We start from the raw sequence: 24,064 nt of genomic DNA, 5'->3' as shown, positions 1-24,064 counted from the left end.
TTTATAGCCACCCTGTATAATGTATAGTAGTTATATATAAATACTTAGATATATAGAAAAGGCAGCTACAATCTTCGTAGGCAGGATCAGATTAGGCTAGGAAACCGTTAACGATAAATGAAGGTACTAGAATAACATTAATTTTGTTCCATAGAAATTCGGAGTCGGATGACAGCGGGAGCGAAGCGCACGGCAGCCTGCCGCCGGAGCCCCGCTTCGGCAACGTGGAGTACAAACTGCAGCTAGTAGCCCCCTGCGAGAGGCGCTTCCAGCATCTAGTGACGCAGGTACGGAGCCCTAGGGCTGCAGGCTTTGTATACAGAGCCCAAAGCCCTCGGCAAAGAGTACAAGCTGCTAGTAGCGCTCTACGAGCGGCGCTTCTAGCATATAGTGACGCAGGTAGAGTCCTAAAACGTTTGGCTTCCTGGGCCCCATCTCGCAAACCCCCATGGCTTCGCCATTTTCAATCTCGTACCTTACTTAGGCCACTCAGCAAGCTTCACACACGGTACTCGACTGAAAAGCTTTCTATTATATCACGATTGTATAAAATACTATTTCGATGTTCGTAATACCCGATCTAAAGGCTTGGCCAAACACACGGCATGACGCAGCGCCGCGTGATGCGTGTTCAAACAGGTCGCGCGCGGATCGCGCCGGCTTCGCGCTCTCAACACGCCCGATACAGCAGCATGCGCGCGCGGAGGGTTTCTCATTCCTTCCGAAGCCATAGATAATCCATAATCACAATCACAAAATCCATACTAATATTATAAATGCGAAAGTCTGTCTGTCTGTCTGTATGTCTGTCTGTGTGTTACCTCTTCACGCTTAAACCGCTGAACCGATTTAGTTGAAATTTCGTATACAGATAGTTTGAGTCCCGGGGAAGGACATAGGATACTTTTTATCCCAGAACTCACCCCTCAAGGGGGTGAAAAGGGGGTTGGAAATTTGTATGGGGAATCAATAACCGCTGAACCGATTTAGATGAAACTTGGTATGGGGATAGTTTGAGCTGTGGGAAAGGATATAGAACAACTTTTATCTTCGAAATCATCCCTTAACGGTGTAAAAAATGGGGTGGAAATGTATAGTGTGGACCAATTTGGGGGTGAAAAAGGATGTATTAAAAAGCAGATTTGTTTAAGAATTAAGGTACCCAAATTACTAATTCCACGCAGACGAAGTCGCGGGCAAAAGCTAGTAACTAATATATTGCTACGCTCGCACCACGCACCGCGCGCTGCCTAACGTCCGACTGATGTGACCCAGCGCGACGCCGCGTGCTCGCGCGCGACGGGGCGCGACAGAAGCGGGGCGCGACAGAAGCGGGGCGCGACAGAAGCGGGGCGCGACAGAAGCGGGGCGCGATAGAAGCGGGGCGCGACAGAAGCGGGGCGCGACAGAAGCGGGGCGCGACGCCGGTGGGACGCAGTCTGTTTGACGTGGCTAACCTGTTAGCATGGGCTGCGTCGCGTCTCGTGTTTGGCCAAGCCTTGAAATGACGACCTTATGACGACCGGTCTGGCCTAGTGGGTAGTGACCCTGCCTGTGAAGCCGATGGTCCTGAGTTCGAATCCCGGTAAGGGCATTTATTTGTGTGATGAGCACAGATATTTGTTCCCGAGTCTTGGGTGTTTTCTATGTATTTATGTATTTGTATATTATATATATCGTTGTCTAAGTACCCACAACACAAGCCTTCTTGAGCTTACTGTGGGACTTAGTCAATCTGTGTAAGAATGTCCTATATTTATTTATTATTATTCTCTTTATTTATTATTTTTCTCATGTTAGGTTTTTTATAATATGCATATAAAAGTAAAATATAAAAACACTTACAAAACAATACAAAATACATATAAACAAATTATAAAAAACCTAACCTAGGGTGCCGCCAGCAGCGGGGCAGGGCCCAAGCTGCCGGTGGTCAGGGCCGCAGAGAGAGGAACCGGCGGACTATCCGCGCCGTGTCCAAGATCACCGCCTTCTGCATCTGACCCTTGATCCAACCACCTAGCGAGAGTCTCTCAAGGTGTCGGTCGAGACTCTTCGCTATGAGACCGTTCGCTGAAACGACTATCGGGACAATGATTATTATTATTATTATTATTATTATTGAGACATGATTGAACGTACAGCTAAAATGGCGTCTCCGGTCGGGCGGCGGCGCGGCGGTGTACCTGGTGGGCGTGCGCGACTGCGGCGCCCTGCGCGGCCTGCGCGCGCGCGCCCTGCGCGGCTCCCTGCACACGCTGCGCCGCATGGCCGCCGCGCTCGGCGCCACCCTGCACCACGTCACCGCGCGCAGGGTGCGCCAGCACCGCGCCGTCGCCGAGGTCTACATCAGGAAGGTGATGTAGCTGTACACCCGTCACGCTCACACACACACACACACACACACACACACACACCACATGACGAACCACGTGTCTACAGGTTGGAATTTCGTAATGGATCAGTGAGGGCAGCTACCAGATCCCGTGCTGCTACGCGAAAACGGTGTTAGAAGAACTTCCCTCGATTTTAAATTAATGAAGATTGGCGTTTACAAAATTTGGAAAAATCATACAGGGTGTGAGAAAAAGGTCATTTTTGCCAAAAAAATATTTCTGATGCCAATCGATCCCATTCCTATCCAGGATAAAAAGCACGGAGTAGGATGGAGATGGCAAGTGGGCGTTCCCGTCTATCCGACAGTTAGTAGCGACCGACTTAGTTTATGCACAGACTATGCTCAGTTGTTGTGTAAACTTCATGCTCGAATGACATTCACGTCGTACGTACGCTCGTCTAACAAAAATTGATAATTAAATTTAAAATGCCGTATTGTGCAGTATTAAGCTGCAGAAATCACAGCGGTTTAAAAAATCTTTCACGTGGAGGTATTTCCCATCACCGGTGGTTATTTATTTAAATATAATCCGATTAATACGAAAAATCTGTTTATTTTGCATTATTTACGAATGTTCGTTAAGTAAATCTATATTTTATCAGTTAGAACTTAGAGTTCACAATCCTTTGTCACTATTCTTTACGTTTATCTGGAATATTCGCTATCCTAAATGTCAAATAACTTCGCTACTCAGATGCTGCGCAATGTCGATATTTATATCGATAAAGTTAAAGTTACGATATTTCAAGTTTGATGTTTGGTTCGGTAATAAATTATTATTTTAGACACGTTTCTAATTATTATTTGGGATAATCAAAGTCTAAGTAAATATGGCAGCTCTGGTCATCAAGCACTAAGTTAAGTTGGGGTCATTTCATGGCAACCTTTCAAACCTTCGTATTCCTTTACATACGTTTTTGTTTTTTACACCCATCATATTTTCATCGTTAAAATAATTAGACTAGGTACTTAATGTACTTATGCGTACAATGCATGCAATGTGCCATGAATAAACGATTTATATTTTCTATTTCTTTATTATTAATTATTGTAGGTTCCCACAAGATGCCGATATTAAAAATAAATGGATCAATGCTACTGGGCAAGAAAATTAGTTTCCGCAAAAATATAGCACCATTTGCTCGGAGCATTTCTTAGAGAAAGATTTCTGGGGATAAAATTGCCATACATCTCATCTAGCGTCCACACGCCTAAAACTTAGTTACTAATTTAGTAATTATTAGTGACATTCGGGCTCACTAAATTAATAAAAAGTGTTCCATACCACGCAAACTAGCGTCAAATATTGGAATTTTGCCGCCCCCCTTCCTGATTTGATAGGTCACAATCTTGCAATCAAATCAAGTGGGATCGATGAGCCAGTTTCATGTATGCTTTCACACCATACAATTAATTTGACAATTTAATCAGGTTGTCCCGTCTAGATTGGCCTTAAATGCTGCTACAAGTAAATATATTGTTAAAGACGAATACTTACCTATGTAAGTAATTGCAGATTTGTTATTACAAAATAACAGCAATACCGAGTTAATAGACCTTTAAAGAACTATGATTTTATCTGTTTGACTTTAAGATATATTTAATGTTCACATTAACAACCTAGTTGGTCAATTAATAAGAAACAAATTTCTAGTTAGATATTTGTTGTACTGTACTACATATTATTTTTCATACAATCACGATTATCACTACCTATATTATAATCATAAATAAAGTATCATCTAAATGTGTATATGTGTATGTGTACATACGGTAATGAAATATCAATACCTAACTGAACACACAAATATCGATAAAACACTCCGATTACACTGTCCCCTCCCTATATCGAATGGAACGATGTTCCAACGGTTAGCTACTCGCAGGCGTGTAGAGATCTCGAAAACACCAGTGTAACGTGACCGTGAGATCCGTAACAAACCATGCGTAATTAGACCTTACTTATACTGGTTTTTTAGCCCTTTTCTCGCCTGTAATAAGTAAGTGATTTTAAAACTATAAAATAACGCCATCTGGTGTTGAGTAGTTGTATTAGGTGAACGTTGAGCGAGCTTTTGTGAGATTAATGAGATAATGAAAGAGTCGTATGTCATATAGCTTTGACATTATATTTTAAACCGTCACTCATGTAGCCTACAGTTGATATTCGTTCGAGAAATGTCCACCGGTAATAACCTTTTGGTATGGAAAGTTGCTACGAATCAGAGCAATTTTGTAAGTGTGTGACGTATTTTAACGTGGCTATGAATGTGTGAGTTTAGCGACACTGGTTTTCATACTAAATAGGAGTCATTTCACATCCACTAGTTTATTAATTCGTGATAAAAAGCTTGTACGGGGAATTAAAAAAAAACGGCTTGAAAAGCCACAAATCGAGGAAAACTTTTCCCATACAATTTGTATCAAAATGAAAACTTTTATTTTTCACATGCTATTTTTTTATGCCAATCGATTCCATTCCTATCCAGTATCAAAAAATCTAATTGTATGGGAATCATTTTCCTTGATGTGTGGCTTTTCTAGCCGTTTTTTTAATTTGGTCCCATACAAGCTTTTGATCCTGGATAGGAATGGGATCGATTGCCATCAAAAAAAGTTTTTTGCCAAAAATTACCTTTTTTCTCGCACCCTGTATGTTTTTTACAAAATCTGTAAACGCCAATCTTCATTAATTTAAAATCGAGGGAAGGTCTTCTCAGACTGTTTTCGCGTAGCAGCACGGGATCTGGTAGCTGCCCTCACTGGCCCATTATAAAATTCCACCCTGTATACATCAGGAAGGTGAGATAATAAGAAACTTGCACGAAAATACACAGAAGGATTTTTATGGTTTCTTATTAAAAATGGCAAAAACCGGAACTCGTCAATGTACCGATGAAATACCGACCGTACTGACACTATTATCCGTGTTAAGATAGTGTGTACATATTTTTGGCATATTGTCCGTGGCGATATTTAATACCTTGACTGTAGAGTAGGGTAGGAAACAGTGGCTCAGCTCGAACAGTGGCTCAGTCGCCCCAATATCGCCTCTATCATGCTGGAATTAGGTTGAGTGAGCCACTGTACCCGGCTTTTTCTTTCCGAGCCACTGTTTCCTACTCTACCCTACTCGAAAACTATTTTCATTTCAGTCGGTAGAAAAAGGCATTGAACAGATTTGGGCGCGAATGGTTATCTTCCCATAGAAAATTTAAATTTCGCGACTTTTTTTACTGGCAAAATGGGTTTGCCAGAGTATATATGATGTACAAGGACAGCAAAGTATAAAAGTCCTGCTTAGTTTAGCAAAAAATCACGCTCATATAGATTATACATACACCAACCTTTTTCGTGTTGAGACGTTTTTAAGTTTTCTTTTGAAAACTTCTGATTTTAGGTACTAAAACTATGCGAATTTCTCATTTTATTTTTATTTTTAGAAACAAACATTCTTATAAAACATGTAGGTAAATAAGCTAACAGCTAGACCTATATAGTTCCCTGTATGTAAACTTTTTTTTTTAATACTATGAAATGCTATCTGAGTATAACAACTGTGAAATTAACAAATAATGAGATAGCTAACTTCCATACTAATTTAATAAAGAATAAACTTTCTTTGTACAGGGTGGCAAAAAAATAAGTGCATTCCCGTTGCCAGGGAGGTTTTGGGATCATAACGAGAAACTTTTACTATGGGACCACCCACCCACCCACGAAATCGCGAAAATAAATTTTTGCCTCCCATAGATAGATAGATAGATAAAAGATTTATTTGTACAGCTGCAATTACACACAATATTTATACAAACACAACAGAAGAAAAAAAAAAACTAATTACTACTTACACTAACAAAGAAATAAAATTATAACGAAAATACCCTAATAAAAATGAAACAGAAATGGTGTAAAATTATGTGCAAACTGTGTGCGTTTCAGCAGGACAAAAGGGTCACGGCTCAGTGATACGCTTCGCTCTTTGGAGCAAAGCACTGATTTTCTGACGGGACCCAGGTCACAACAGATAATATATATACAATGTGCTTACGTAAGCGGAATGAAATGTACTGTGTAAAGTGTGATTATATGTGCATGTCGTGTGATAATTACTTGATTAAATATTAAGACAGTAGGTAAATGACCCGTGTGTAGTGTACTGTGTGTAAGTCTCCAAGTTGTGTGACATTTTAGTTGTGTGGCATCAGCCCCACCATGTTATATCCTGAAATCTGCAACCAAATAGCCGAATGGAATCCCAGCGGTTTGTTTTTCAAGAAGTATTTTTTTAAAGTGACTTTTAAATGTCTTTTTAGATTTAAGTTGTCTTAAAGGCGGGGGGATATCATTCCAGCATTTGGTCGCAAGAAAACGGAAACAACCGGTAAAGGCAATCGTCCTATGAGGATGTACTTCTAAAATGCAACGTCGAGTAGATCTTGTGGCGTGTCGTTTATGAAAAGAAGAAAAATTTATTTTAGAATAAAGATACTCGGGTGACTTGCAATTTATAACGCCAAAGAGAAGACAAGCACGGTGTAAATGTCTACGTGATGCCATAGAAAATTGACCAGCCAAAATATATGAAACAACCAAATTTTTTTCGCGATTTCGGGGTTGGTCCCATAGTAAAAGTTGCTCAGTATAATCCCAAAACCTCCCTGGCAACGGGAATGCACATATTTATTAGCCACAGTGTATAATAAGAATAAAAATATTCTTATTTACTCATACAATGAGGGCTATCGTTTTTTTGCTCACCAGTTGGCGCCTCTGTTGATGGTGGTCCAAAAGACTAAAGAAAAGCTGTCAGTCATTGAAGTGACAAGTGACATTTGACATTTCGAACTATGGAAAAGACCACCATCTACACTAGCGCCCCTAGCGGCGAATTCATACGCGTTAGCCCTCATTAAATGTTTAATTTTTTTTTCGTATCACATGAAAGTACATAACCATTTTATAATTGGGTGCAGTTAGCAGATACTCAGCAGAGTGTGGAGCTGCGAGTAGCCGTGATGGGCGCCAACGAGGCGGGAAAATCTACACTAATAGGAGTCCTTACTCAAGGTAAGACAGTACCTAGTTATGTTAGTGCAGGTGAGATTGAATAGGGATATAACATTTAAAACTTTCGCGTTTTGAACACACACACACACACACACACACACACACACACACATATACACACAAAATGTGATGTTTACCCCAAACTTTAAATACACTTTTCGTGGGGTAGTCACACAAATCTCTGTTTTGACATTTTGCTGGGACGTCAGTTAGCCGCGACCGCGACCAGTGAAGCCTGTGTCGAAACGTCGGTAAATAAAGGTAACAAAATAAATTCGCGATAGACCCGATTTTAAATGTGATTTCGTATTGAATAGGGATATTGTCATGAATCGCGAATATGTAAAATGTTATGTTTTTACCATAGCAGGGAATATTAGAATGCTGAAAATCATATTTTGTAAGTGTAAATATGTGTAATAATAATAATAATAATAATAAAATACTTTATTGTGCACTACAAAGAAAAATACATGTTACAAACAATGACAGGACATAAGTGAGTAGGTAACAACAGGCGGACTTATCGCTAAAAAGCGATCTCTTCCAGACAACCTTCAGATAGCGATAAATAAATAAATTAAAAATAATTTAAAAGTATTAAAAATAATTCCCAGCATCACGTGACTGCAAACATAAATCGGAGCGCGTGACGTCACGGTGTGAGAAACACGCACTGACAACTCTGACAAGTTGTCAAACCTGGTGGTCCTCTGGCACTGACAGCAGTTTGTTTATCACATCGTTACATCATCAAGATCACGTGACAGCTTGGAGCGTTTTTGCGCGAAATTTAAACACTAAACTAATTAAAGTCGATTTTTTATTAAAAATTAATAAATAAAAATTAAAAAAATTGCAATAATTACGTGTTTATCTATAAAATTAAAACAGTTGTTTGTTTTGTTACATTGTTTTTCTTTTGTGCATAAAAGTTTAAATAAATTATTAAAAATAGAACGTACATTCCTGAAATGATTTATTTTGAACAGGTGAACTCGACAACGGGCGGGGGAGCGCCCGCCTCAACATGTTCCGCCATCTACACGAAGTGAAAAGTGGCCGGACGTCGTCACTGAGCCACGAGATACTGGGGTTCGATGCTCAGGTGAACACATAATCTGATGAACCCTCCCAGGTTGCCTGCCTCGATTCACTAACGAACTCGACAACAGACGGGAGTGCGCGGCGCGTCATCGTGAACCCTTTTTTCGTGCTTTTCAGTCGAGTACCGTGTTTAGGCCACTCAGCAAGCTTCGTGGCCTAAGTAAGGTACGGAATTGAAAAGCTTGATTATATCAGTATTGTATACCTACAGTACTTTTTCTACGATAATAGTAAATCTCCCGTCGAAAATGTAGGAGGATATGTAGGAAAAAATCGAAAATTTAATTTTCCTACCTAAATAAATAAACAAAATTAAGTACAGATTGTAGTGCATAATTGTTTTCCATCGTATTTATCGAAAACGTTCGTATTTGTCATGCTACTTCATTCAACCTCAGTACTTTTTGTACCGAGACTGACTGAAATAGCAACGCACGTTCGTACCGTTTCCGTGAAAATACGATGGGAAATAATTATGCACCACATCTGTAAGAACCTACTGACAAAGAGGCTCGTTGATGTCTTTTGTTCTATCTTTTGGTTTTGTCCGAGACGTGATTTGTCAATTTTATTATAGTTGACTTAACCGTTTCGCTATGAATATTATAGTTGAGTTGGGAGCCCAAACATGAAAAGTACGCAATTACAGTTTGGTATACGAAGCCTTAACAGTCGACGAGTAGAAAAATAATGTTTTGACTTACTTAGGAATGATGAATTTATTTGTTATACAGGGCAACGTGGTAAACTATGGCTGCTCCGAACTAATGACGGCAGAAAGAATAGGCGAACGAAGCGCCAAACTAGTGTCGTTCCTCGATCTCGCCGGACACAGCAAGTACCAACGTACAACCCTACACGGCCTCACAGGATACTGCCCGCACTACGCCATGCTTGTCGTGAGTATATACATGCAGTGTCCAGCCAGACTCAGGTGTCCTTGACCTAGGACACGCCAAGTACCAGCGCACGACACTCCACGGCCTCACAGGATACTGCCCGCACTACGCCATGCTTGTCGTGAGTATATACATGCAGTGTCCAGCCAGACTCAGGTGTCCTTGACCTAGGACACGCCAAGTACCAGCGCACGACACTCCACGACCTCACGGGATACCGCACTACGCAATGCTCGTCGTGAGTATATACATGCAGTGTCCAGCCAGACTCAGGTGTCCTTGACCTATGACACGCCAAGTACCAGCGCACGACACTACACAACCTCATGGGATACTGCTCGCACTACGCCATGCTCGTCGTGAGTATATACATGCAGTGTCCAACCAGACTCAGGTGTCCTTGATTTAGGACACGCCAAGTACCAGCGCATGACACTCCACGACCTCACGGGATACTGCCCGCACTACGCCATGCTTGTCGTGAGTATATAATATACATGCAGTGTCCAGCCAGACTCAGGTGTCCTTGATCTAGGACACGTCAAGTACCAGCGCACGACACTACACGACCTCACGGGATACTGCCCGCACTACGCAATGCTCGTCGTGAGTATATACATGCAGTGTCCAGCCAGACTCAGGTGTCCTTGACCTAGGACACGTCAAGTACCTGCGCACGACACTACACGACCTCACGGGAAACTAGATAAGATAATATTTATTAATTTAAAACTTATGCTAATTGGTTTTATACAATGGTAAATATACAATTTATATAATATTGTCTTCGGTTACCGCGATAGTTACTCATGAATAGTTTTATTTCATGATACAATTTATACTTAAATACTAGTACATTCATAGATTCAACTCAAAATAGGTACAGGTCAAGTTAAAAACTTTAATACCGAACGAATTTTTATTTTCTGTCGCTCATGGAAATTTGATAACAATACCTAAACTAAGTAAACAGTTACTTTACTTTACTGCCCGCACTACGCAATGCTCGTCGTGACATGCAGTGTCCAGCCAGACTCAGGTGTCCTTGACCTAGGACACTGCGAGTACAGCGCGCCACACGGCCTGACCGGCTAGTGTCTTAAAAAAATTAAAAATACCTTTTTTTCACAGATCTCAGCGACGGCCGGCATCACCCGCATCACCGAGGAGCACATAGGGCTGCTGCTGGCGCTGGCGCTGCCGTTCTTCTGCGTGGTCAGCAAGTGCGAGCTGGCGGCCGTGCAGCCTCTGCTGACGCGGCTGCAGCACATACTGGCCGCCGTCAACAAGGTATTTGATAGAGGTTGTCAGAAAAGTGTACTTTAAAAAAAACTAACAACTTGGGTTATTATTTTGTCTCAGAATCACGGGGCCTATTTTTTTTATTTGATTATTATTGACACTGAGTAATATTTTTAAAAACCTTGATAAAAACTCTTCCACCGCCAAAGACGTCATATGACGCGCGCGGTCACAGCCCAATATCAACCTCCGTGCATCCGACAAGGTTCACTATGACACGCGGCATACTCCCGTCCGTTGTCGAGGTCGTTTAGTGAATCGAGGCAGGCAACCCTCCCACCGAGATATATATCAGATTATGTGTTCACCTGAGCATCGAACCCCAGTATCTCGTGGCTCAGTGGCACAGTAAAGAATATTATTACTTATCTTTACAGAAACCACTGCTGATTACCGACGAGAACATGGCGCGCAACTGCGTGGGGCCGCAGAAGCTGATCCTCGACACTATTGACGGCGTCGACGACCCGGACGACAATGATGATGAGTAAGTTATGTCTGGCGCTGGGCTCTCTATCTGCTATTTACTCTGTGACGATAGTTAATAGTATTTATTATCGTCGCAGGCCGACGACGGAGCAGATCCCCGTGTTCCCGGTGAGCTGCGTGAAGGGCGCGGGGCTGAACGCGCTGCACGCCTACCTGCTCGCGCTGCAGCCGCCCGCCACCGAGCTGCCCGCACCCGACCACGTACGTGTATTTTACCTTAACTAAATTGTGATTCATCAGGGCGTCCGCTAGCTAGCGCGGTTGCACGGAGCGGGTGAGCGGGTTTACGTAAAATAGTATAAGCGTTTCTAACTGGCGCGGACGCGTGTGACGTGTTATACCTACAGTGGCACGCACCCGCGTCCGTACACCCGCCCACGCTAACGGACACCCTCGCGCTTATAAATGTGCCCATAATTGAAATATAAATGCTGGTAATTGTGAAATGTGTATTGAATTATGTATAATGATAATCCTGGTCACGGCACCAATTGTAACACCCTCCCCTCTTACAGGAGACGTGCGAGTTCCAAATCGACGAGATCTTCCACGTGGGCGAGTCGCTGGGGCCCGTCGTGGGCGGGCTGCTGGCGCGGGGCACGCTGTACGAGGGGGACAACCTCATCATAGGTGCGTACTAATCTAACAACTTGATTATTGAGTCCTGACTCACTGAAACCTATAAAAATTATTAAAACGGGTACTCATGTACATAAACGTTCGACATGTTTTGATCCATTTCCCAATTAAGACGGTGCAGCCGTCGCTCCGAGAAGGTCTTCGAAAATTAAATTCAATTTAATTGAATTGACTTTATAATACATGCATGTTAAATATTTTCTATTATTTCGTCCTCCCAGGCCCCCTGGACACGGGCGAGTTCGTGCCCATCTCCGTGAAGAGCATCTACCGCAACCGCGTGCCTTGCGGCCTCGTGCGCGCCGGGCAGTCGGCCTCGCTCGGCCTCGCGGGCCCCGCGCCCGGCCTGCGGCCCGGCATGGTGCTGCTCGCGGCGCCCGGCCCGAGGCAGGGCCAGAGGCCGACGTTCGGGGGGTGTCCGCCCGGGAAATGTAAAAGCAGTAAGGTAAGTTTACAGTTGCGACCGGTACTCTTATGAATCTAAAATACCGTTCATCATATTATTGAGTTACGAAAACATATGGTTTTTATTATGGTACAGTCACAAAGTAAGTAATAGTATTATCATACAGAACGGCCACGCACCGCCCCGCCCCGACTCGTGTCACCTCACCCCGCGACAGAAATCGGGCGCACTTTTTGCGTGCTCTCAGTACAATTTTTAAACAACTCACACTATGAATGACGCGTGTACTGACGTGCCGTTCACACATAAAAACGCGAGTGATTTTTGAAGTATAGCTTGTCCGCCCTGTGGTACAGTCGCCATTAGATACATCGGAGAGGCCGTGGTGCTCACAAATTATCTTTTTTTTTTTTTTCAAAAAGTATAATACATTTTAACCAAACTTTCGCTAAACTTGCGTTTAACGACGAAATGATGCACTCATTTTCAATGTTAGTACCTTAATCTAAATTTAATGATTAACTTATATTACTAAGGTTAATACATACTTTTATATTACATTAACACAGTGTAATGTGTAGGTATATATGTTGTTTTTCTTTAAAAATTTCTTTGTAGTTTTACATGTATGTAAAATGTATGATTTTGGTGCAATAAAGAATATTTTCTCAAAAATGGACGGCAAAGTCGACGTTGCCGGTTAAAAAGTAGGTCGCGAAGTGCGTAGTTTATGGTCAGTCAAAAAATTAAAAAGTTAAAAACATTGCAGTCTCGATTTCGGGACTGCAATGTTGCATACAAATTCCATTATTTGTCGAGTTCCAAATTTTTTAAAAGTTGAAGTGGCCATATCAAATGAAGGCATAGGTCCATTAAACAGCCAAACAGATGATCAGTACTTATTATTATAATGTTGGTACCGCGACTATTTAGGTGTCTCAAATAGGTTGGCGTATTTTCAGCAGAAAAATACACTTCCATTTTTAATTTAAAAAATAAAACGGCGGCAAAACACATCCCTGGTGCGCAGAGTGCGGGCTAGTTCCAGCGGCATCTTGAGGGCGTTTGCGGAGAGGTTTGATTGCCAGTACTTGAATCACTGTCAGATGATTCACGTGCTGGTGTCCAAGCCTTCCTAAGGCTCGACCGGGCATTATTATTTAGGTTAGATTTTAAGTAATATTTATGATTTTATTAATTAATTTAATTTTAATGTTAATTTTAACTGCTATAATTTTATAATTTTATTATTTAATGTAATGTCCCAATGTAATGTGATATGATCCTAAGTTGGTCGAAATAAATGATTTTATTTATTTATTTATTTAAAACAAATCTGTTTAGTTTTTTTTTGTGAAAATATATACATAAGAACGTTGCTTCTGTAAAATATTTTTATTATATTTGCATTTATTGCGCCATTTTTGAGAAAAGCACTATATATGACTCGGCTGGAAGGCTACTTGCTGGCTTTGGATTCAATTAAACGGACTCCCAAGGTCGTCCGTTTAAAACGAATCCTCAGCCAGCAAGTAGCTACTTCCGAGCCTCGACAATAATGTACTATTATTTATTTATATACAATATTTACCTATCTAACGCCTTGACAATAGAGGCGTGCTCAGCAATTTATGAGCACCTTGGATTTTTTTCGGAACAAGTTGTGATTTCGTAATTATACCGCCCAGAATGAGAAGCTCTGCAAACCGGACAGATTAAGGGAATTATAGTCCAGGAGTCTGTACCTGGAGCAACATATTTAGTTGATGTCAATGGCTCTGTATGTAAAAGACACGTTAACCAAATGCTTGAATGTGGAGAGCAGGATGTTAACTGTGAGATGTAGAAATTGTACAATGCTGTACAATGTTAAAAAATATTATGTTAGCTTTAAGATGTACGTACTTAAGTATTAAAGGCGGGGAGAGTGTGAGAACGTATCCATAGTGAATGCAACCTAATATGCGGTCTCTATCTCACCTGACTGTCTCGCTCTTGTTCGCGTCTGTCTAGCATAGGTTAAGATATAAATGGCCGGCTGATTGTATGGACTAAATAATAAAGTGCTTGTTAATAAATCGAGTATCTTTCAAACATCATACTCTGCAACTAATAAGTTCGCAATTCGCAGGTCAACGAGATCCTCAAAAACCAGCCCAAACACAAGAAGCATAAAAACCGTAACGTCTACCAGAAGCTCGCCAACGCGGAGCAGTCCCTCACGAAGGACGCGTCCTATACACAGGACAATATGTCCTACACACAGAACATATACGTGTCCGATGGCGAGGACACTTGCACATGCCGCGACGAGGTGCTGCTAGAGGACCCCAGCGACCCGCGGGGATGCATGTACTTCCAGGTGAGGCCTACACACAGAATATATACGAGTCCGACGAGGAGTGCACGTGCCGCGACGAGGTGCTGCTAGAGGACCCCAGCAACTCGCGGGGCTGCTTGTACTTCCAGGTGAGGCCTACACACAGAATATATACGAGTCCGACGAGGAGTGCACGTGCCTCGACGAGGTGCTGCTAGAGGACCCCAGCAACTCGCGGGGCTGCTTGTACTTCCAGGTGAGGCCTACACACAGAATATATACGAGTCCGACGAGGAGTGCACGTGCCGCGACGAGGTGCTGCTAGAGGACCCCAGCGACCCGCGGGGATGCATGTACTTCCAGGTGAGGCCTACACACAGAATATATACGAGTCCGACGAGGAGTGCACGTGCCGCGACGAGGTGCTGCTAGAGGACCCCAGCAACTCGCGGGGCTGCATGTACTTCCAGGTGAGGCCTACACACAGAATATGTACGAGTCCGACGAGGAGTGCACGTGCCGCGACGAGGTGCTGCTAGAGGACCCCAGCAACTCGCGGGGCTGCTTGTACTTCCGGGTGAGGCCTACACACAGAATATATACGAGTCCGACGAGGAGTGCACGTGCCGCGACGAGGTGCTGCTAGAGGACCCCAGCAACTCGCGGGGCTGCTTGTACTTCCAGGTGAGGCCTACACACAGAATATATACGAGTCCGACGAGGAGTGCACGTGCCGCGACGAGGTGCTGCTAGAGGATCCCAGCAACTCGCGGGGCTGCTTGTACTTCCAGGTGAGGCCTACACACAGAATATATACGAGTCCGACGAGGAGTGCACGTGCCGCGACGAGGTGCTGCTAGAGGACCCCAGCAACTCGCGGGGCTGCATGTACTTCCAGGTGAGGCCTACACACAGAGTATATACGAGTCCGACGAGGAGTGCACGTGCCGCGACGAGGTGCTGCTAGAGGATCCCAGCAACTCGCGGGGCTGCTTGTACTTCCAGGTGAGGCCTATTGCCTTCTGCCATCTTGTGGTCTAAATCGGAAACTTTAACTTGACATTTATTCTGCGCCAAACAAGGGGTTTCTGCGCTGCCCCCTACAGTTCAAAGTTAGGTCTAGTGATGCACACTTACGTTTTGTTTTCTATACCTTTTGTTGTCTGTACATATTCGTACATGTCACGAATAAATGTTTTGAATCGTATTCTAAAAACGACTTTGAAGTGCTTAGTTTCAGAGTAGGTTGCACTATAACAGTCCGTCATGATTGAAGCGTTTTCTTAATTTAATAGTATGAGTTTTTTTTTTCATAGTTCACTGCTGAGTGGCCTTATTATGTCCGTTACTTGTTGATGCAACTGAATTTTACTTGACTGTATATTGTTCTCAGGCCACCATACACGTGCTCCGGCACTCTACAGCGATCTCGCCCGGCTTCCAGTGCACCGTGCACGTCGGGAACGTGCGCCAGACCGCCATCATCGAGGTACCGTCAAATCCAACTATAGATCAGTACTACAAGTACTACAACCATGGTCCGTGAGTTTAATACGTGTTTGTTGTGTTGTGTGTTCAGGGCATAATGTCGCACTCGGCCATGCTGCGCTGCGGCGAGTCCGCGCCGGCGCTGTTCCGGTTCCTGCGCTGCCCGGAGCACCTCGTGCGCGGGCGCAGGCTGCTGCTGGCGGCCGGCGGCGGCACCAGGTATCACACAGATCTATGTTCCGGTTCCTGCGCTGCCCGGAGCACCTCGTGCGCGGGCGCAGGCTGCTGCTGGCGGCCGGCGGCGGCACCAGGTATCACACAGATCTATGTTCCGGTTCCTGCGCTGCCCGGAGCACCTCGTGCGCGGGCGCAGGCTGCTGCTGGCGGCCGGCGGCGGCACCAGGTATCACACAGATCTATGTTCCGGTTCCTGCGCTGCCCGGAGCACCTCGTGCGCGGGCGCAGGCTGCTGCTGGCGGCCGGCGGCGGCACCAGGTATCACACAGATCTATGTTCCGGTTCCTGCGCTGCCCGGAGCACCTCGTGCGCGGGCGCAGGCTGCTGCTGGCGGCCGGCGGCGGCACCAGGTATCACACAGATCTATGTTCCGGTTCCTGCGCTGCCCGGAGCACCTCGTGCGCGGGCGCAGGCTGCTGCTGGCGGCCGGCGGCGGCACCAGGTATCACACAGATCTATGTTCCGGTTCCTGCGCTGCCCGGAGCACCTCGTGCGCGGGCGCAGGCTGCTGCTGGCGGCCGGCGGCGGCACCAGGTATCACACAGATCTATGTTCCGGTTCCTGCGCTGCCCGGAGCACCTCGTGCGCGGGCGCAGGCTGCTGCTGGCGGCCGGCGGCGGCACCAGGTATCACACAGATCTATGTTCCGGTTCCTGCGCTGCCCGGAGCACCTCGTGCGCGGGCGCAGGCTGCTGCTGGCGGCCGGCGGCGGCACCAGGTATCACACAGATCTATGTTCCGGTTCCTGCGCTGCCCGGAGCACCTCGTGCGCGGGCGCAGGCTGCTGCTGGCGGCCGGCGGCGGCACCAGGTATCACACAGATCTATGTTCCGGTTCCTGCGCTGCCCGGAGCACCTCGTGCGCGGGCGCAGGCTGCTGCTGGCGGCCGGCGGCGGCACCAGGTATCACACAGATCTATGTTCCGGTTCCTGCGCTGCCCGGAGCACCTCGTGCGCGGGCGCAGGCTGCTGCTGGCGGCCGGCGGCGGCACCAGGTATCACACAGATCTATGTTCCGGTTCCTGCGCTGCCCGGAGCACCTCGTGCGCGGGCGCAGGCTGCTGCTGGCGGCCGGCGGCGGCACCAGGTATCACACAGATCTATGTTCCGGTTCCTGCGCTGCCCGGAGCACCTCGTGCGCGGGCGCAGGCTGCTGCTGGCGGCCGGCGGCGGCACCAGGTATCACACAGATCTATGTTCCGGTTCCTGCGCTGCCCGGAGCACCTCGTGCGCGGGCGCAGGCTGCTGCTGGCGGCCGGCGGCGGCACCAGGTATCACACAGATCTATGTTCCGGTTCCTGCGCTGCCCGGAGCACCTCGTGCGCGGGCGCAGGCTGCTGCTGGCGGCCGGCGGCGGCACCAGGTATCACACAGATCTATGTTCCGGTTCCTGCGCTGCCCGGAGCACCTCGTGCGCGGGCGCAGGCTGCTGCTGGCGGCCGGCGGCGGCACCAGGTATCACACAGATCTATGTTCCGGTTCCTGCGCTGCCCGGAGCACCTCGTGCGCGGGCGCAGGCTGCTGCTGGCGGCCGGCGGCGGCACCAGGTATCACACAGATCTATGTTCCGGTTCCTGCGCTGCCCGGAGCACCTCGTGCGCGGGCGCAGGCTGCTGCTGGCGGCCGGCGGCGGCACCAGGTATCACACAGATCTATGTTCCGGTTCCTGCGCTGCCCGGAGCACCTCGTGCGCGGGCGCAGGCTGCTGCTGGCGGCCGGCGGCGGCACCAGGTATCACACAGATCTATGTTCCGGTTCCTGCGCTGCCCGGAGCACCTCGTGCGCGGGCGCAGGCTGCTGCTGGCGGCCGGCGGCGGCACCAGGTATCACACAGATCTATGTTCCGGTTCCTGCGCTGCCCGGAGCACCTCGTGCGCGGGCGCAGGCTGCTGCTGGCGGCCGGCGGCGGCACCAGGTATCACACAGATCTATGTTCCGGTTCCTGCGCTGCCCGGAGCACCTCGTGCGCGGGCGCAGGCTGCTGCTGGCGGCCGGCGGCGGCACCAGGTATCACACAGATCTATGTTCCGGTTCCTGCGCTGCCCGGAGCACCTCGTGCGCGGGCGCAGGCTGCTGCTGGCGGCCGGCGGCGGCACCAGGTATCACACAGATCTATGTTCCGGTTCCTGCGCTGCCCGGAGCACCTCGTGCGCGGGCGCAGGCTGCTGCTGGCGGCCGGCGGCGGCACCAGGTATCACACAGATCTATGTTCCGGTTCCTGCGCTGCCCGGAGCACCTCGTGCGCGGGCGCAGGCTGCTGCTGGCGGCCGGCGGCGGCACCAGGTATCACACAGATCTATGTTCCGGTTCCTGCGCTGCCCGGAGCACCTCGTGCGCGGGCGCAGGCTGCTGCTGGCGGCCGGCGGCGGCACCAGGTATCACACAGATCTATGTTCCGGTTCCTGCGCTGCCCGGAGCACCTCGTGCGCGGGCGCAGGCTGCTGCTGGCGGCCGGCGGCGGCACCAGGTATCACACAGATCTATGTTCCGGTTCCTGCGCTGCCCGGAGCACCTCGTGCGCGGGCGCAGGCTGCTGCTGGCGGCCGGCGGCGGCACCAGGTATCACACAGATCTATGTTCCGGTTCCTGCGCTGCCCGGAGCACCTCGTGCGCGGGCGCAGGCTGCTGCTGGCGGCCGGCGGCGGCACCAGGTATCACACAGATCTATGTTCCGGTTCCTGCGCTGCCCGGAGCACCTCGTGCGCGGGCGCAGGCTGCTGCTGGCGGCCGGCGGCGGCACCAGGTATCACACAGATCTATGTTCCGGTTCCTGCGCTGCCCGGAGCACCTCGTGCGCGGGCGCAGGCTGCTGCTGGCGGCCGGCGGCGGCACCAGGTATCACACAGATCTATGTTCCGGTTCCTGCGCTGCCCGGAGCACCTCGTGCGCGGGCGCAGGCTGCTGCTGGCGGCCGGCGGCGGCACCAGGTATCACACAGATCTATGTTCCGGTTCCTGCGCTGCCCGGAGCACCTCGTGCGCGGGCGCAGGCTGCTGCTGGCGGCCGGCGGCGGCACCAGGTATCACACAGATCTATGTTCCGGTTCCTGCGCTGCCCGGAGCACCTCGTGCGCGGGCGCAGGCTGCTGCTGGCGGCCGGCGGCGGCACCAGGTATCACACAGATCTATGTTCCGGTTCCTGCGCTGCCCGGAGCACCTCGTGCGCGGGCGCAGGCTGCTGCTGGCGGCCGGCGGCGGCACCAGGTATCACACAGATCTATGTTCCGGTTCCTGCGCTGCCCGGAGCACCTCGTGCGCGGGCGCAGGCTGCTGCTGGCGGCCGGCGGCGGCACCAGGTATCACACAGATCTATGTTCCGGTTCCTGCGCTGCCCGGAGCACCTCGTGCGCGGGCGCAGGCTGCTGCTGGCGGCCGGCGGCGGCACCAGGTATCACACAGATCTATGTTCCGGTTCCTGCGCTGCCCGGAGCACCTCGTGCGCGGGCGCAGGCTGCTGCTGGCGGCCGGCGGCGGCACCAGGTATCACACAGATCTATGTTCCGGTTCCTGCGCTGCCCGGAGCACCTCGTGCGCGGGCGCAGGCTGCTGCTGGCGGCCGGCGGCGGCACCAGGTATCACACAGATCTATGTTCCGGTTCCTGCGCTGCCCGGAGCACCTCGTGCGCGGGCGCAGGCTGCTGCTGGCGGCCGGCGGCGGCACCAGGTATCACACAGATCTATGTTCCGGTTCCTGCGCTGCCCGGAGCACCTCGTGCGCGGGCGCAGGCTGCTGCTGGCGGCCGGCGGCGGCACCAGGTATCACACAGATCTATGTTCCGGTTCCTGCGCTGCCCGGAGCACCTCGTGCGCGGGCGCAGGCTGCTGCTGGCGGCCGGCGGCGGCACCAGGTATCACACAGATCTATGTTCCGGTTCCTGCGCTGCCCGGAGCACCTCGTGCGCGGGCGCAGGCTGCTGCTGGCGGCCGGCGGCGGCACCAGGTATCACACAGATCTATGTTCCGGTTCCTGCGCTGCCCGGAGCACCTCGTGCGCGGGCGCAGGCTGCTGCTGGCGGCCGGCGGCGGCACCAGGTATCACACAGATCTATGTTCCGGTTCCTGCGCTGCCCGGAGCACCTCGTGCGCGGGCGCAGGCTGCTGCTGGCGGCCGGCGGCGGCACCAGGTATCACACAGATCTATGTTCCGGTTCCTGCGCTGCCCGGAGCACCTCGTGCGCGGGCGCAGGCTGCTGCTGGCGGCCGGCGGCGGCACCAGGTATCACACAGATCTATGTTCCGGTTCCTGCGCTGCCCGGAGCACCTCGTGCGCGGGCGCAGGCTGCTGCTGGCGGCCGGCGGCGGCACCAGGTATCACACAGATCTATGTTCCGGTTCCTGCGCTGCCCGGAGCACCTCGTGCGCGGGCGCAGGCTGCTGCTGGCGGCCGGCGGCGGCACCAGGTATCACACAGATCTATGTTCCGGTTCCTGCGCTGCCCGGAGCACCTCGTGCGCGGGCGCAGGCTGCTGCTGGCGGCCGGCGGCGGCACCAGGTATCACACAGATCTATGTTCCGGTTCCTGCGCTGCCCGGAGCACCTCGTGCGCGGGCGCAGGCTGCTGCTGGCGGCCGGCGGCGGCACCAGGTATCACACAGATCTATGTTCCGGTTCCTGCGCTGCCCGGAGCACCTCGTGCGCGGGCGCAGGCTGCTGCTGGCGGCCGGCGGCGGCACCAGGTATCACACAGATCTATGTTCCGGTTCCTGCGCTGCCCGGAGCACCTCGTGCGCGGGCGCAGGCTGCTGCTGGCGGCCGGCGGCGGCACCAGGTATCACACAGATCTATGTTCCGGTTCCTGCGCTGCCCGGAGCACCTCGTGCGCGGGCGCAGGCTGCTGCTGGCGGCCGGCGGCGGCACCAGGTATCACACAGATCTATGTTCCGGTTCCTGCGCTGCCCGGAGCACCTCGTGCGCGGGCGCAGGCTGCTGCTGGCGGCCGGCGGCGGCACCAGGTATCACACAGATCTATGTTCCGGTTCCTGCGCTGCCCGGAGCACCTCGTGCGCGGGCGCAGGCTGCTGCTGGCGGCCGGCGGCGGCACCAGGTATCACACAGATCTATGTTCCGGTTCCTGCGCTGCCCGGAGCACCTCGTGCGCGGGCGCAGGCTGCTGCTGGCGGCCGGCGGCGGCACCAGGTATCACACAGATCTATGTTCCGGTTCCTGCGCTGCCCGGAGCACCTCGTGCGCGGGCGCAGGCTGCTGCTGGCGGCCGGCGGCGGCACCAGGTATCACACAGATCTATGTTCCGGTTCCTGCGCTGCCCGGAGCACCTCGTGCGCGGGCGCAGGCTGCTGCTGGCGGCCGGCGGCGGCACCAGGTATCACACAGATCTATGTTCCGGTTCCTGCGCTGCCCGGAGCACCTCGTGCGCGGGCGCAGGCTGCTGCTGGCGGCCGGCGGCGGCACCAGGTATCACACAGATCTATGTTCCGGTTCCTGCGCTGCCCGGAGCACCTCGTGCGCGGGCGCAGGCTGCTGCTGGCGGCCGGCGGCGGCACCAGGTATCACACAGATCTATGTTCCGGTTCCTGCGCTGCCCGGAGCACCTCGTGCGCGGGCGCAGGCTGCTGCTGGCGGCCGGCGGCGGCACCAGGTATCACACAGATCTATGTTCCGGTTCCTGCGCTGCCCGGAGCACCTCGTGCGCGGGCGCAGGCTGCTGCTGGCGGCCGGCGGCGGCACCAGGTATCACACAGATCTATGTTCCGGTTCCTGCGCTGCCCGGAGCACCTCGTGCGCGGGCGCAGGCTGCTGCTGGCGGCCGGCGGCGGCACCAGGTATCACACAGATCTATGTTCCGGTTCCTGCGCTGCCCGGAGCACCTCGTGCGCGGGCGCAGGCTGCTGCTGGCGGCCGGCGGCGGCACCAGGTATCACACAGATCTATGTTCCGGTTCCTGCGCTGCCCGGAGCACCTCGTGCGCGGGCGCAGGCTGCTGCTGGCGGCCGGCGGCGGCACCAGGTATCACACAGATCTATGTTCCGGTTCCTGCGCTGCCCGGAGCACCTCGTGCGCGGGCGCAGGCTGCTGCTGGCGGCCGGCGGCGGCACCAGGTATCACACAGATCTATGTTCCGGTTCCTGCGCTGCCCGGAGCACCTCGTGCGCGGGCGCAGGCTGCTGCTGGCGGCCGGCGGCGGCACCAGGTATCACACAGATCTATGTTCCGGTTCCTGCGCTGCCCGGAGCACCTCGTGCGCGGGCGCAGGCTGCTGCTGGCGGCCGGCGGCGGCACCAGGTATCACACAGATCTATGTTCCGGTTCCTGCGCTGCCCGGAGCACCTCGTGCGCGGGCGCAGGCTGCTGCTGGCGGCCGGCGGCGGCACCAGGTATCACACAGATCTATGTTCCGGTTCCTGCGCTGCCCGGAGCACCTCGTGCGCGGGCGCAGGCTGCTGCTGGCGGCCGGCGGCGGCACCAGGTATCACACAGATCTATGTTCCGGTTCCTGCGCTGCCCGGAGCACCTCGTGCGCGGGCGCAGGCTGCTGCTGGCGGCCGGCGGCGGCACCAGGTATCACACAGATCTATGTTCCGGTTCCTGCGCTGCCCGGAGCACCTCGTGCGCGGGCGCAGGCTGCTGCTGGCGGCCGGCGGCGGCACCAGGTATCACACAGATCTATGTTCCGGTTCCTGCGCTGCCCGGAGCACCTCGTGCGCGGGCGCAGGCTGCTGCTGGCGGCCGGCGGCGGCACCAGGTATCACACAGATCTATGTTCCGGTTCCTGCGCTGCCCGGAGCACCTCGTGCGCGGGCGCAGGCTGCTGCTGGCGGCCGGCGGCGGCACCAGGTATCACACAGATCTATGTTCCGGTTCCTGCGCTGCCCGGAGCACCTCGTGCGCGGGCGCAGGCTGCTGCTGGCGGCCGGCGGCGGCACCAGGTATCACACAGATCTATGTTCCGGTTCCTGCGCTGCCCGGAGCACCTCGTGCGCGGGCGCAGGCTGCTGCTGGCGGCCGGCGGCGGCACCAGGTATCACACAGATCTATGTTCCGGTTCCTGCGCTGCCCGGAGCACCTCGTGCGCGGGCGCAGGCTGCTGCTGGCGGCCGGCGGCGGCACCAGGTATCACACAGATCTATGTTCCGGTTCCTGCGCTGCCCGGAGCACCTCGTGCGCGGGCGCAGGCTGCTGCTGGCGGCCGGCGGCGGCACCAGGTATCACACAGATCTATGTTCCGGTTCCTGCGCTGCCCGGAGCACCTCGTGCGCGGGCGCAGGCTGCTGCTGGCGGCCGGCGGCGGCACCAGGTATCACACAGATCTATGTTCCGGTTCCTGCGCTGCCCGGAGCACCTCGTGCGCGGGCGCAGGCTGCTGCTGGCGGCCGGCGGCGGCACCAGGTATCACACAGATCTATGTTCCGGTTCCTGCGCTGCCCGGAGCACCTCGTGCGCGGGCGCAGGCTGCTGCTGGCGGCCGGCGGCGGCACCAGGTATCACACAGATCTATGTTCCGGTTCCTGCGCTGCCCGGAGCACCTCGTGCGCGGGCGCAGGCTGCTGCTGGCGGCCGGCGGCGGCACCAGGTATCACACAGATCTATGTTCCGGTTCCTGCGCTGCCCGGAGCACCTCGTGCGCGGGCGCAGGCTGCTGCTGGCGGCCGGCGGCGGCACCAGGTATCACACAGATCTATGTTCCGGTTCCTGCGCTGCCCGGAGCACCTCGTGCGCGGGCGCAGGCTGCTGCTGGCGGCCGGCGGCGGCACCA

General features: G+C 52.0%; 1 protein-coding gene across 2 annotated transcripts in view; it reads left to right on the top strand.

Moving 5' to 3' along the window:
* LOC134753354 (GTP-binding protein 2) overlaps positions 1–24,064 on the top strand; it is a 41,834-nt gene that overhangs the window by 9,020 nt on the left and 8,750 nt on the right. For both annotated transcript variants that reach the window (XM_063689232.1, XM_063689233.1), the window contains 13 exons: positions 155–287; positions 2,145–2,357; positions 7,375–7,468; positions 8,461–8,576; positions 9,310–9,474; positions 10,606–10,764; positions 11,154–11,263; positions 11,343–11,466; positions 11,781–11,895; positions 12,126–12,349; positions 14,442–14,672; positions 16,024–16,119; positions 16,210–16,337. In XM_063689232.1, the coding sequence (XP_063545302.1) occupies positions 155–287; positions 2,145–2,357; positions 7,375–7,468; positions 8,461–8,576; positions 9,310–9,474; positions 10,606–10,764; positions 11,154–11,263; positions 11,343–11,466; positions 11,781–11,895; positions 12,126–12,349; positions 14,442–14,672; positions 16,024–16,119; positions 16,210–16,337 (1,908 nt within the window). The remainder of the gene's footprint in view (positions 1–154; positions 288–2,144; positions 2,358–7,374; positions 7,469–8,460; positions 8,577–9,309; positions 9,475–10,605; positions 10,765–11,153; positions 11,264–11,342; positions 11,467–11,780; positions 11,896–12,125; positions 12,350–14,441; positions 14,673–16,023; positions 16,120–16,209; positions 16,338–24,064) is intronic.

Source organism: Cydia strobilella, chromosome 26 (assembly GCF_947568885.1).
Source record: "Cydia strobilella chromosome 26, ilCydStro3.1, whole genome shotgun sequence".
NCBI lineage: Eukaryota > Metazoa > Arthropoda > Insecta > Lepidoptera > Tortricidae > Cydia > Cydia strobilella.
The sequence above is the reverse complement of the archived record's forward strand: the minus strand, read 5'-3'. Positions and strand labels throughout refer to the sequence as shown.